The following is a 14,971-nucleotide window of genomic DNA, read 5'->3' on the forward strand; positions in this document are numbered from 1 at the left end:
GTTTAGTGCCATCGCTTCCGCAACCTCAATTGGCGCTGCCTCAAAATTTGAGAGCCAAGATTATATATATATTGGTTCGCCATGATGGTTTCTCTCAATAAAATAAACACAAGCTTTGCCATTCTTCCAAACTGCATCAAAATTATATTGAACACAAAGCGATGGGAAGGTTGCCATATATGACTCAAAACCTGTCTCCCTAACATTGGTTCGTCCTTCAGATGCTATTGGAGAATCAAAAGAAACATAATCTAAACTTATGGATCAATTTAGCGTGATTTGGGATCCGTTTATTTTATTGATACTGAAATTTTTTTTGCTGAAAATATTGTAGATAAATGTAAAAGTTAGCTGAAATAGTACAGTAAGACTCATGAATAGTACCAAAAGTGTAGTGGGGCCCATGAATATTAGTAAAAATAAGCTGAATAGTAAAATAAGTTGGTAAAAATAATTTTTGCCAAACGGACACGAAATAGCTTAACTAGCTCCAAATTGAGCTCACCTAAATTCTATCAAGATTAAGTAACCAAATAGTGCAAAACTAAGCTATAAGAGCTGGAGAAAATGGGCTTTTGCCTTTTTTTTTTTTTTTTTTTTAAAAATCCAGGATTTTGCCCCCTTTTTCAAACTAATTAGGGAAATGTCCCTGTTTTGAAACTCAATTTTTTAAAAATCGAGTTTCAATTTAAAACTCGATTTTCTGGACAAATCGAGTTATAACAAACTGAAAATTAAAAAAAAAAAAAAAAAATCCTATAGCTGCGTTCAGGGAGCCATTAGTGGCATTTTAAAAGGAACTCGAGTTTCGTACAAGTTTTTTTTGTTTTTTTTTTTTTTTTTTTTTTTTAAATTTTTTTAAACTTTGATCTCCCCATACCTATAGCTACATTCAAGGAGCCTTATAGTGTTGTTTAAATGGAACTCGAGTTGCATGCAAGGTTTTTTTTTTTTTTTTTTTTTTTTTTTTTTTGCCTCATACCTATAGCTACATTTAAGGAACCCTATAGTGGCATTTTAAATGGAACTCGAGCTCCATGAATTCGAATTCCATGCAAGTATTTTTTTTTTTTTTTTATTTTATATAAAGTTTGATCGCCCCATACTCGATTTTCTACAAATCAAGTTTTACATTAAAACTCGATTTTGAGAAAATTGAGTTTCAAAACAGGGGCATTGTTCTAATTAGTTTGGGAAAGGGAGTAAAATGCTGGATTTTTTGCGTGAAGGGGACAAAAGCCAATTTTCTCCCATAAGAGCTATATTCCACAATGTTTGAATTTATAGGCGTACTTCACTTTCGGTATCCAAGCCACACAAGACACAAAAGCTTTCAGCCTGTTACCTATCTTGTTCCGAACAACTTCAGACTTTCATGAATTTTGTTAGGTACTCCCATTTCTCATTTGCTTGCTCAAATCCTTCCTTTTGGTCCACCCAAATGTCTCATTTATATAGTAGTAAATTTCCCTTACTTGTTGCAGACCCATATAATCTAGTCTCTAGTTTACCTACTTGAAAGATGAATTTTTTCTAATCTCTGACACAGATTTTTTGTCAAAGAATTCGTGATGTCCCATTGACATGTTTCTTAGTTTTTAGGGAAAATTACAACTTAATTATTTGATCATGTATTTTATGTTTTTTGTGTTTTTGGAGGAGAGAGACAAAAGTGTAGCTAAATTACATATTTAATCCTGTTTTTAACATAAGTGAGTTATGGAACTCTAACTAAGCTAACCTCAAGTGGGTAAAGTGTCAAATTTCAAACCACAAGTAGGTAACTTAAATTTCATCCAAACTACAGGTGAGTAAGTTGTAATTTACCCTAGTTTTTACTAAGTTCGGCCCCACAAGAAAATATTGTGTCATTTCCTCTATTCTTGGTTTAGGCTTGTAGCCCTCCATTAATCTTTATATCTCTTCGCTTTCCACCCCTTTCCAAACCTAGAAAGCATTTTTAACCTCTTTGTTTTTTTGCCCATCTAGCCAATCTTTTACGTTCCCATATTTGGTCTTAAGCTTCTCTTGGTTGGAGGCACCATAAAAGCACTGTTAATAGCCTAAATTAAATTTCCTAAACCCTAGCCCTCTCACGTTTTTTAATGAAAAAAAATATTATTTTCCACTTGTTTACATCCTTTATTTTACATACATATTCATAATTGGCGGGGTATTAATCACATTTTAATACATAAAGATAGATGAGAAAAAAGATATGTATACAAGTGGAAGTGAGAAAATCAAAACCTTGTTTTTATATATTCTCATCTTTCGGATTACAGTCCCCTTAAAATTGCAACTAATTTCTAAGGATTGTATTGGCAGCTTAAAGGTGGACATATAAGCATATAGTTCTTGAGCTACTAATTTAACTAAAGTTGCCATACTAGTCCAAGATAGGCATTTGTTCCTCTACCCATTTAATGTAGATTATATCTTCTTATTTAAAATGCTAACATCTTTTGTTTTCTTGACGACTTTCATGTTTTTAAAGAAATAATTTAATATTTTAAGAATATTTGGATTCTTCTTTCGTTTGATAGTGTTCTTCAATAATTCAAAATCCAACCAATTAATTAAAACTAGTCTCGTACAATATACTGGATAGTTAGTAAATGTTAAATATCTCCACTTTGTTCAATGTTACCATGACTTAAAAAATAAATGAAAATCAATAATTTTAGTTTCAAACGACTAAATGGATAGTATCGAAGTGGATAGAATGGATCAAAGTGGACCAAATAAGACCGAATAGGACCAAAGTGAGCAGAATGGACCGAATAAGACCGAATAGACTGAAGTGGATAGAATGGACCAAGTAGGACCAAAGTAGACTAAATAGGACCAATGTGGACCAAATATGACCAAAGTGGACTGAATAAGACCAAATGGACCGAATAAAACCAAAGTGGACCAGGAAGACCGAATGGACCAAACAAGACCCAAGTGGACAAAATGAACTAAAAAGGACCAAAGTTGACAGAATGGATTGAATAGCTAGGACTGAAGAGGATTGAGGTACACAAGAGAAATATAAGAGAAACACATTTGTAGTGGTAAAATTTAGTTTAAGGTGCGGTTTGGATTCCGCGTTTTCTATGTTTCCATTCCGCGTTTTTCTCTTTTTTTTTTCTTTTTTTTTTTAAGCCGCTTATGTTGACTTTAGAGACAAAATTTACTGTTAATGAACAGTGAATGCACTGTTTACGCACTATGCATACACTGTTCATGTATTGAAAAATATTAAAAATGGGTCCCACGGTACTATTCACACATTTAAAAATTATTTTGCTACAGTGTTTTCAGTTTTCAGTTTTCAGTTTCAGTAAAAATAAGTTCAATCCAAACAGACTCTAAATATCAAATAAATAAATTAATGATGCTGTGAAGTTTTCAAAGTATGGTAGCAAATATAGATATAGAATATATATGATATTAATGAATTCTTATTTAAACATGCGATTCATGCATCATAAGTAAATATAGGACATTCAGTGTTTGGCACCTTGTTGTCAATTTGAGTTTCAATATATTTGGCATCATAAAAAAGGGGTGCATGCAGTTGTTATTATAGTTGAATTTCTAGTTTGATTTCATGGGCTCTATGCAAATTTGGCATGTGAAGATTGGATGAATGGTGTTTTATTTATTTATTTATTTTTATTTTTTTTTTCTATATGTCTCGTTGATCGATGTTCTGCAGTGGGTTTCCCACGACTTGAAAGTTGAGACTACAACTATAATGTTTAATTTTTCTAAGAGGGTTCTTGCTTCTTATATAGATGTATTGGTCAAGTTTAGCCTAGTTCTTTTAACCGTATATTATTTTTAGGAGAATAAGTTAGCTACACACCCTTTACTGTGAAGGAATTTGTGTTGCATACAAACATGCTTCGAAACAAGTCAAAGACTTACACACCACTCTAAGAAAAACAATTCCTAATGGGAGGGCATTGTGTATTAAAAGGAATGATTGACATTTGATTAGTTTTTGTCAAATAAAGGAATTTAAAAAATAAAAATTATGTGTGAAATAAATAAAGATTTATAAAAATAAAAATTATGTGAAAAATTGTGAGGCTACCAAAGTTAATGTGGCATAATATGAAAGAGTCCCAAAAAAAAAAAAAAAAAAAAAAAAAAAAAAAAACAAACATCTTTGGGTATTTTATATTATTATTATTGTATATAGATAAATGCATTATACAACTAGATAAATTATACTATTTAAATTAAATTAAAAAAGACAACATTATCTGCGTAGAATTATTATGTGTCTGCATGTCTCCCATAATTAGAATTAAAAAACCAATCGGATTTAATCTTTCAATAAAATTTTACTTAATCTTTTATGGGGCCAACTAAATTTGATTTAAGATATTCTTATGCATGCATAACTATGATAGTTAGTCTATGATTTTTGATGTGTTCAACCTCTGAAAATTCTCAAACAAAATTTTGAAAAACCACGACCGATAAAATTTGTATTAGTTCTTTGCAATGTGATCCCAAACTGCATTTGCAAATGTGGGACTATGATGTTAATGAACATAAACTTACATTAAGCATGCGCGCCTCGGTCGTGCAATGTGTTTTCACTCGAGTTGGTATCTAACAATGGTCGTGCAAACTAACGATGATAGTACAATTATGCCAATTTCAAATAGTCATGTCGCATTGACCCCCACCCTCAGTAGAAAGTTTAAAAAATAGAACTCAAACCTAAAAAAGAAACCTAAGACGAGGAAACATAACTTTAGGTTCTGAGCCAAACAAACGATAAATATGTACGGTTATTAAGAGAACTTTACTTTACAGTAGACAACCATAATCTTTGTCCCGAGCCAAACAAACTATAAATATGTAGAACTTTTCATCAAAATATAAATAAATATGTAGAACTACTTTATAGTAGACATAACCATAATTTCTGCTTCTACAATCAAGGTATCTTCAACAAGAAACCCCTTGGATGCATCCTCAAGATCCTTTCGTGACAAAAGTTGCGAAAAACCCCAGTCGTTACATGAGGCAGAGAACCAGTGTCTAGCTGTGAGGGGGAATAAAAAAAAGAAAGCTTATAATTGAGGAAAGTAAATAAAAGAGAACAAAAAGCACATACTTCTCGCAAGAAAAAAAGAAGAAAATGACAAATATAATTCATTAACCTCTTTCTTCTGCATGTTCATTGTTAATTTGGTCCCTTATCCGCAGCTTAAAATCCACAAAAAATTTGTAATCAGGTGCAACACAATCTACTGAGTCGAGGAAGACGGAAATTGCTTTGGGTGCTTCATTATAAAATCCATTGGGATAAATCAGTATTTTCCTGGATTCAATAAAAAGAGTTAAAAAAATAATAGTTAATAAGTTTTGCATTTGGCAGTGGTAGCTTTACCTTTTATAACAATAAAAGTTTTAACTTCTGATAATAAAAATACCATTTTAATTCTCCAACAACATATACTTGAGAAGCATATAATACTCTATCCTTTTGCGAAAAGTTTTCAATCTTCCAAGTCATAATTCGATTGGGAGGTTCTTTTATCATGGTAAGACACTCTCGTTTTGCACTACGTTCATGAACAAAAATCTCCACACCAAATACACAACAATCATTGACAAGGTATCCATTTGAAATAACATTGAAAGAATCAAGAGGGAGAAATTTGTCGAAACCCCATTCAGTCTTTATGTCATGAAATCTTCTAATTGCCCCTTCAACATCTACAAATTAAATATATGGCAAACAATTAGTCTAGTACCGAAACACATTTCTTAATATTATTTTACAACCGTGGTAGTTCATGTGAAAGTGGTATTATACTAAACTAATCTATCACCCTCAACAAGTTATGAAAAAATTTACAAAAATTGTTGATTTGGTAGAATTTTTTGCATAGCAAATACATATGCATGTTATGCATATGTATAAATTATTAGAGAGCAAACCTTGAATGGTCAAGAACTTGTCCCGTATCTGATCATACACAAACAATTTGAAGCTGGCATTAACCTCCCATCCCAGAGGAGATTTTTCTGTATCAACAATTGACAAATAAATGGAGATGTGACCAGCCCCATTCATTTTCTCATTTCCTTTTGGATAGAGAGACAACCTCCTAAAAAAGAAGACATGGTAGATAATAAGGCTCAAATTCATATTTTAAGGAACAAAGAATATTGAGGCATTAGAATCCACCATTTGTGGCCGCCAACTTCAAATACACCAGAGTCATACTTTTCAACCCCAGTCTCACACAGTAAAGAGTATGACTGTATTTTTAGTAAGTAATGAGCTGGCCGAAAATGTCTTGCCATTCTTGTGATTGCTGCAATACATTAGGAATATTTAGACACAATTCTAGTAAATATTGGGCAGCCAAAGTATGATTTTTTTCTAATAATTTAAGAATGAGAATTATACAAAAATTCAAAAATAAATTAATTAATACATGAAAAATAAAATTGGTGGTTTATTCAGTGTTAACAATAAATTATAATAAAATAATTGATACATTTTTTGTTTCTTAACACATTTCAACTCAATCATCAATAAAAACATAACTTGATATTCCATTAGGTCCTAACATTCATTTATGATTGAATCTGTATTAAATTTTGCAGCAATGTCTCTCAACTCTAAATTCAATTACTACCCTAAATTATCCAATTTGAATAAAATTATGACGTTATATCCTATTTAACACCTAATTCCAAACCCCCAAAATCAAAGAGATAGAATACCTTAAGAAAAAAAGAAAAAAAAATTGAATTGTTAAATGACATTGAGAGAAATATATAATTTTAAGAAAATACAAAACCAAACAATTTGACACGAAAATTGCTCTTTTAATTCAACTTTACAGAAACTTTTTAAGATTTTGTTTTACTCACCATATTTACAGAATAAAAAAAAAAAAATTGATTTTAAGAGAATGTTTTGTTTCTCATTTCTCTAAGCCATATTAGCACCCAAACATACAGACATCTTATAAGTGAAATTAGTAAAATAACTAGTAAAATCAGGAAAAAAAAAAAATTAACTCTTCTGAAAGTTTAAGTATCTTTCTAATCAAGAAAATAAAATTATTAAAAAGATTGTTCAAAAAAATTTATTTTTTCCGAAATGAATTCAAAAGAGAGAACATGTATGGATGGGAGCGAGCAATTCGAGGTACCGGTGGTTCGTGGATGAGTTGACAACCCTTCTTAAGGTAGTTAACATTTTCGTTATAATAGCAAGACTTGATTTTAGGTAATTATTAATTAAAAAGATTTTTTTGTTTTGGAGGGGAGCCAATGTTGTGGGTTAGTTACTAATTATTTCCATTTTTTTTTTTTTTATATCTTCAGATTAAACTTAATTCTTGAGAGGGACTTAGGAGTAACTTTTGGAAACTAAACTTTAATTTTAATTACCTATACTATTGAAAAAACTATGCATACAATATGAAAAAAAAAAAAAAAAAAATTAGAGGTTGGGTACCATGGCCCTTCTTGGTCTAACTGGGGTTCTATCCATGATTTTTGATCTCTTTCTTTAGTAGTAGTAGTAATAGCAGCAGCAGCAACAGCAGCAATAATGATAACATAAGAGTAGTAGTAGTAGTACCAACAGCAGCAATAATGATAACATAAGAGTAATAATAAAAATAACTTATAGGATTTAAGATTGTTGCAAATGAAATCTTATAGTTTCTCTGGTTTCAATTATTTTTTGATGGACTCTAGTCTCAAATTAAATATCGAACTCTAAAATTATATCAATTTAAAATCTAAACCTTTTAGGTTTGATCATACGATTTGATCTAGGGTATAAATTCATACAATTTTAAAAGTATATAATTCACTTTGAAATTAATTAAACTTAGGGTTTAATGTATCAATCTATCTATATATGTCTATATATATAATTTAAATCCTCGATTGGAATTTTGGCACGTCACACTTTCTTTAAATGGTAGATTATATAGTTTCATATACAAAATAATAAATGGTTACAAATATTTACCATAATTATCTAAATTTCATATCTAGACAAAATAAATGAAAAAGAGAAAAAAATTATATTAAGTTAAACTCTTCCATGTATTGCATGGCTGGTTACCGACTACTTTTAATGTATAACTGCGCTATGACACTATATGAGGACAAAATGGGCTTCTGCCCTTTTCAGGCAAATTAATTAGCCTTTTGCCCTTCTTCCCAAACTAAATAGGAAAATGCCCCTCTTTTGAAACTTGACTTTTTCAAAATCGAGTTAAGTCCTATAGTGACGTTTTCAAGGACCTATAGTGACGTTTTTAAGGACCTTTATTGCCTATAACTCGATTTCATAGATATCAAGTTATAAAACGTCACTATAGGTTCTTAAAATGTCACTATAGGTCTCCAGAATTTTTTTTTTTTTTTTTTTAACTCGATTTTGAGAAAGTCGATTTTCAAAAGAGGGGCATTTCCTTATTTAGTTTGGGAAGAAGGGCAAAAGGCTAATTAATTTTCCTGAAAAGGGCAAAAGCCCATTTTGTCCCACTATATGATTATATCGTTTCATTAGTGATGCCCCCGTGCAGCAAAAGATTGAAGAAAAATTATAGTTCTTCTAATTGCTTATTCTTTAAGAGGAGAAGTTAGGATTTAAAAATAATAATAAAAAAAATAAAAAGATCATGAACTATACAATCGTTTCATGGATTTGGGGTGGGGTTTTGGAAGGGTTCTTTTCTTCCATTAAGACCCTATGCCATCAAAGAGTTCCAACGTAAAGTAGGCAAGAAAATATGAACCTTTATATTGAAATAAAATAAATAAAATACAAAAAATAATTGTCTCAAATAAACATTCAAGAACGAAAAAGAACATACCGAATTCGCCGGACTTGTTTTCCATGAATTTGGGTTTTGCTTTGTCAAAATCCTCTTTATTTAAAGCTATTGATAATATGCACTATTTATAGAGGGATGTCAATAGGATTGTGTGGTCCACAACAATACCATACCACTTTACACACGGAACAGTACGTGTGATCGGTTGGAAGGAAAGAATAGAGAAGGGCCGAGATGCAAGAAAAAAGAAGGATCTATGCTTAATTTGATTGGAGAGAGGAGAAGAATTGGAGGATTTGGTTTTCTTTAAGGAAGCATAAAGAAACTATTGTTTTTGAACAACGATGCATAAAGAAACTATGATAGTACGATGTTTGATCAAAGTTGATTCTAGTGGGTTTCGCTACCTCTTCTTTTTGTCAAGATACCTTTTTTTTTAGTCAAGTTACTTGTTTAAATCCACTTTGAATGCTTGGATTGGTGCTAAAACACAAGAGGTTGTTCAGACCCCCAATTAAAAATTACAGCTAGATAGCTTTTACCCTAACTTATACTAAGTGCAGAACAAGAGTAAATAAGTGCAAAGAACCGTTAACACTACTCTAAGCCATATTCATCCATTATCAACAATAAAATTAAAGCTTAAAGAGTAGGGAAGAGAGATACAAACACAAGATAAGACTGAGACGTGTTATCGAAGAGAAAACTGAAGAACTCGGTGGAAAACGTCTCCGCGACCCTCCAAGTTGAAATTAATCCACTAGAGAATAAAGTTGGAGTACATGAATTACAAAAGACCCTCCAAGCCTAGTCTACCTCATGTACTTGAGCCCTCCAAGCTCCTGCTACCAACTGACTTCTCGAAATCTTGTCTTCTCTAGCTTTCAGGATCCTGCAATTCAGCCCAATTGCATCTACCAATGAATGGCTCCTTCCAATACTTCCCAGTAACACCAAAATCTCACTTTACACTCAGAATGGGTGTGGTAAGTGTTTGGGCTATCAACCTTTCAAGGATGTAGAGATGGAGAGGTAGGAGTTGAGGAAAATCATAAGGAAGTGTGTAGATGATTGTGGTGTTGGAAAAACATAGTTTGTATCGCATACAAAACATATGCAGCGGAAAATTAACCGATCTACTTCATTCGCAATTGATAACATGTATTATGTAAATTTCAGAATTTAAGAATAAGAGAGCATAACTTGGTGTGGCGAAATTCAAAACCAAATATTAGAAATAATTAGGAACACTTTTAATCTTCACTCCAATTCCACTTTTGCCCAAGAAGTATGGTCTCTCAATCAGTTTACACGTATGTGTTCAAGGGAGAATAAGAGAGTGGCTCACACTTACATACACACCATTTCATGTATCATATACATTACCAAAATTCTTTATGTTTCTCTTCTTATATATAACTAATTATCTAATTAGTTTAGTCTTTTGGGCCAATCCAATTGGGTTTTAATATGTGGCTTGGACTGGGACCAAAAGGGACAAATAAGACACTAGCTCCAATGGGTTTTGGGCTTTTTGTCAACTCTTGACAAGTCCAAAATTACGATTAATTATATTTAATACCACTGTATAAATACAATTGCACTCTAGGTTTTATTAATAAATTATCTCTCAAGACTTTATTATACATCCAACTCCTTTATTAAAATATTTGTAGTAATACAAAGTCATAAATGTTGATTGCCACTTTGAATATTACTACATCTTATTCTTGAGTACCCAGTTTAATCCTGTAAGTTATTCTTCATATATTTATGAAATCTAATTTTATAAATATATACTTTAATAACTTCTTACTAAAGTAGTTAGAACTTCTTACTAAAGTAGTTAGACCTAACATTCTGAATAACCAAACTCATTAAACTTATCTCAAGATAATATTTTATGTCCGTTAAGAGATTATGAATTCCATCTTGAGAATATATGTTCCTTCAACATTAAATATGGCTACCCAACATACTAAGGTTTTGATCATGACTTTAGATCTCACTCCTGATATATCAAAGCAATCTACACTTTATGATCAGATTCATTATTCTCTCATGATTAAGAATTGACGTAAATAGAAGTCGTGAGATTTATTATTCATTTGATAGTCATTAGTAGAATAATAAATCTCATAACGGTCTAGTTTAATATGTTTTAACACTTAAAACATATCAATATATCAACTAGAAGTCTCTACTTCCATGATCAAGACAAATTATCTTCGTTGATATGTTATAATCTTCGCAAATGAAATGCCCAATTTCATCATCGACTACGAACTAAAATTTTGAGTTTACAAAAAACTTGTGATTTATATTTTCTATGATTAAATCACATAAATCACATACTATGCATCTCATGAACTATATGATAATGTCCAAATATTCCTGTTACCATTATTTTAGATAATAATAAAACAACTTTATTAATCACAACATAATATCATATATAATGTCATACATAGCATCATACAATACGATTTAAGGGCACTAATCCTAACAAGTGGCTATAACAATCTCTAACTCTCAAGTGTGTTTTCTAGGGTTTTTTCTCTGAGAAGCACTCATTACAATTTGTGGGTAATGAGGGTATATATAGTGTGACTGAACACTTGGTAAAGCAAAATACAACTTTTTGCCAAACAGAAAGTTTTGTGGGTCCTTCACGGGTTGGCCTTACCCACGAGACAGTAGCAAAAAATCCAACCTAGCACGACTCTTCATCTTCTAGTCATGTGCTCTACACGTGGCTTTTTTCGCGAGTTGCTTCTCGCGAGGCAGTCGCGAAATCCATTTGTTCAACTTTTGAAGCTTGATTCTTCACCGATCTCTCACACTCATCCCTTACAATTAATCCCACATACATACAGGGAAAATGGTTGAAGAAATTACAATCAAATTTGGCACAAAATTAAAGCCAACACAATATAGTTGGAAATCGTAACTTTACAATCTCCCCCTTTGGCTATTCTGTGACAAAACCCTTAAATAGACTCTAAACTTAAACGTGAGTTTGAGAACATAGGCAAAACTCACTCACACCTAATTCTAGAAGTTGTGAAGCACTTACACCATATACACTTGTATCCTGAAATACTTGCACATAACAACAAAACTTCATTAAGCTCAAGACAAGTAGAACACAAGGCATGTATGATGAGCAAGTAAAAATGTGATCAAGGTATTAATTGAAAAGTATAGCATGAAGCATATCTTGATCAAACATGAACAGTCATTAGGAAATGACTACAATGACCATTTATCAAGTAAATGATCATCTGGACACGCAATGTAATTAAGAGAAACGCTAAAATCAATTGCATGTCCAACAAACATATGATGCATTAAAGAAACTAATGATAAGAGCATTAGAAAGCAATAAGCATCAAAACGGTTATAAAAACCAAGATACAAAATAATACTAAAGAAAACTAAGTTTTAAACTAAAGTACTTGAAAGCTTTAAATGAAAGCATTGTAAAAATCCAAAAGCTATAAAAACTTAAAGTAAACTAGAAACCACCAAAATAAACCAATGTATTCTAAAATTTGCTAATTTGCTACTCCCCCTCAAGCTGTACTCCCCTCAATCTACTCTCCTTGTTTAACCGGAATGGCCAAAGAGATTAAAATGCATTGGACTCCGAATCTAACTCCTGCTCTAATTTCCTCATCATGTCATCAATTTAAGACGAGAGGATAGTGATCTGGCCTTCAAGGTATGCGAATTGAGATGTGGAGTAGTTGACGTGTGAAGCTAGCATTACATGCATCTCTTCGTCCCTTCCAATTAGATGATCAAGGCGATTGGGTGCTCTCGCGCGCGTTTGGGATGAATGTTGTGTAGTGTCCTCCAGAACTGAAGTGAAATGCTCAATTTCCTTTTCAGTGTCTCCTCCTTCTTCATCAGCATCATCTCTTGGAATTTGAGAGACACCAACAGTTAGTTCAAGGATATGAGCTTTGCTTCGGATGAAGTTTTACGCACTAATAGGATCTTCCCTTTGCATTACTTGAAGTCCACTTGGAATCTTCACCCTTGCCCTTAAAATAAGAGACATGACAAGGCTTGGGAATGGTAGAGTTACCCTTGATTTCCTTTTTGTGATACTTTTGATGAAGAGATGATAAATGTGACCACAAATGTTGATCTCCTTATGAATGAAGAGATCAAATAGGAATATGGTCTTCAGTTCTGACAAGTTCTTCAAGTTCTTCACTAGGTAGAGGTTGAAGAATATGATGTAGGCTCACATTTCTGGGGTGAACGTAATGGTGTGCAAGGCCTTCTTCTTAAGTTGTCCACCAAGGATTTCCATGAGGGGTTCTAGTTTCTCCCTTCTCTCATCATATTGTAGAGATGTGTTTGGAGTCATCGGTTGAATCTCCAAAACATCTTACATTGATTCCCTTGTGATTGAGAACTCTCTCCCCTTTAGCCAATAGTTGATGTGATCACTTTCCACAATGGCATTTGCAAAGAATTCTCGAATGATATCTTCAAAAACATCACCCATCGGATTAAGAAACTTTGTCCATGTCCTTTCTTTGAACACATCTGGAATGAAGGTACCCTTTAGGGAATCTAAGTCCACAATCCTTTCTAGAATGATTGGGGTCTATTTGTAGTAATCATTAAAAGCCATATGAGCATCATCGTTTCGGAATGTATTCGAGGAGGTTCGGGGACGCTTTGAAGTCTTCTTTGTGGTCTTTTCTTAATAGGAGACATTTGCAAAATAAACACAAACACAAAGAAACAAAGACATACAAACAAGAAAACAAACTTGATTAGATAAAAGTTAGTCCACAAAAAACAAAAAAAAAGTCCTAAGAAGAACATAAAAGCAAGCAAACAAAGTCATAAGATCATGTTTTAAGTGCTAAAAGTCTAACAGGGTTTACCCAGCATGAGTGAATTGCAAAACATGTCAAGTGATCAAGTGTGTGCATCAAGTGTGCATGTGGTGTGCATGTGAGATACATGAGCAATGCATGACAAGGCACTCATGGGGCAAAGTGTGTGAAATACACAACCAATGTTTAAAGCATGTTAAGAATGTAAAAACATGGAAATCCCCAAAATTTAATACTCATCGGAGTCCAAAACAACGAGAAAATGTCATTTGGGCATTTGATCAAACACTTAGAGTGCATACTATAAGGTTGAATTTAATCAATCATTTTGTTGGCTTTATTTCATGCCAATTTGCTTGTAATTTAGCATTTAGAAATCCTGTATTTAGGTGGGAATCATGTAAGGGTAGTATATGAGAGAGTGTGAAGAAAAGCTTAAGAGTGTGCACTCAGCAAGGCCTTGCGGCTGGCAAGTCGCCAAAGGAGGCACACGTGTGAAGCATGCAGAGAAGCTGAAGAGGCATGCTAGCTAGAGCACTACATGACAAAACTTTCAATCTAGCCAGGCAGTTAGCTCGCAACTCAGACTTGCAACTCAATCAAGTCAAGACGTCAAGTCGCTAAAGTACTCTGTTTAGGAAAAACTAACTTTTCGCATTCCAATCACACACCAGTATAAGTACCCCTTATACACACGTATTGTAGAGAACTTTCAGAGAGAATTTTGAGAGAGAAACCCTAGAGAAAAACAAGATTGACTCATCCACAATCTTCATCATTTGATTCTCCATTGTTACATCCTTGAGAGGTACATTTAGCCAAACCCTTTTCTCACCAAACCCATATCTGTGAGAAGGTTATTTGGTGCTTGGGAAGCAGTTATTGTAACCTCGTTGGAGCAAAAAGCTTGGAGGGCTTAGGTACACTGGGTAGATTAGGCTTGGAGGGTCTTTGACTATTCATATATCCCAACTTCATTCTCTAGTGGATTATTGACCACTTGGAGGGCGGCGAAGAGGTTTTACGCTGAGGATTTTGGTTTCCTCTTCGATAACACATCACTGTGTTTTTTTTGTGTTTGCATCTCTCTTCCCTTAATCTTTGCCATTTAATTTCTACTATGGTTGTGATTTTATTTGGTTTAGATTGTTTTATCAATTCTGTTTTAGCTTATTTTCATATTCCGCACATACATTGTTTGATAATAAGCTTGAATTGGTAATTGATAATTTGGGGGTCTAAACATTCAAGGTGTTTTACACACTATTTGAACATTCA

General features: G+C 32.8%; 1 protein-coding gene across 1 annotated transcript; it reads right to left on the reverse strand.

The window, feature by feature from the left end:
• Nucleotides 1-4,847: 4,847 nt before the first annotated feature.
• LOC115970270 (MATH domain and coiled-coil domain-containing protein At3g58200-like) lies at nucleotides 4,848-8,915 on the reverse strand. The gene is made up of 6 exons (XM_031089927.1): nucleotides 8,871-8,915; nucleotides 6,206-6,335; nucleotides 5,956-6,125; nucleotides 5,445-5,730; nucleotides 5,172-5,332; nucleotides 4,848-5,053 (listed from the first exon to the last, which is right to left on the reverse strand). The coding sequence occupies exons 1-6, from the start codon at nucleotides 8,893-8,895 to the stop codon at nucleotides 4,905-4,907; spliced, it is 921 nt and encodes a 306-aa protein (XP_030945787.1). The 5' UTR covers nucleotides 8,896-8,915; the 3' UTR covers nucleotides 4,848-4,904.
• Between the last annotated feature and the right edge of the window lie 6,056 nt (nucleotides 8,916-14,971).

This window comes from Quercus lobata, chromosome 12 (genome assembly GCF_001633185.2).
Source record: "Quercus lobata isolate SW786 chromosome 12, ValleyOak3.0 Primary Assembly, whole genome shotgun sequence".
Lineage (NCBI taxonomy): Eukaryota > Viridiplantae > Streptophyta > Magnoliopsida > Fagales > Fagaceae > Quercus > Quercus lobata.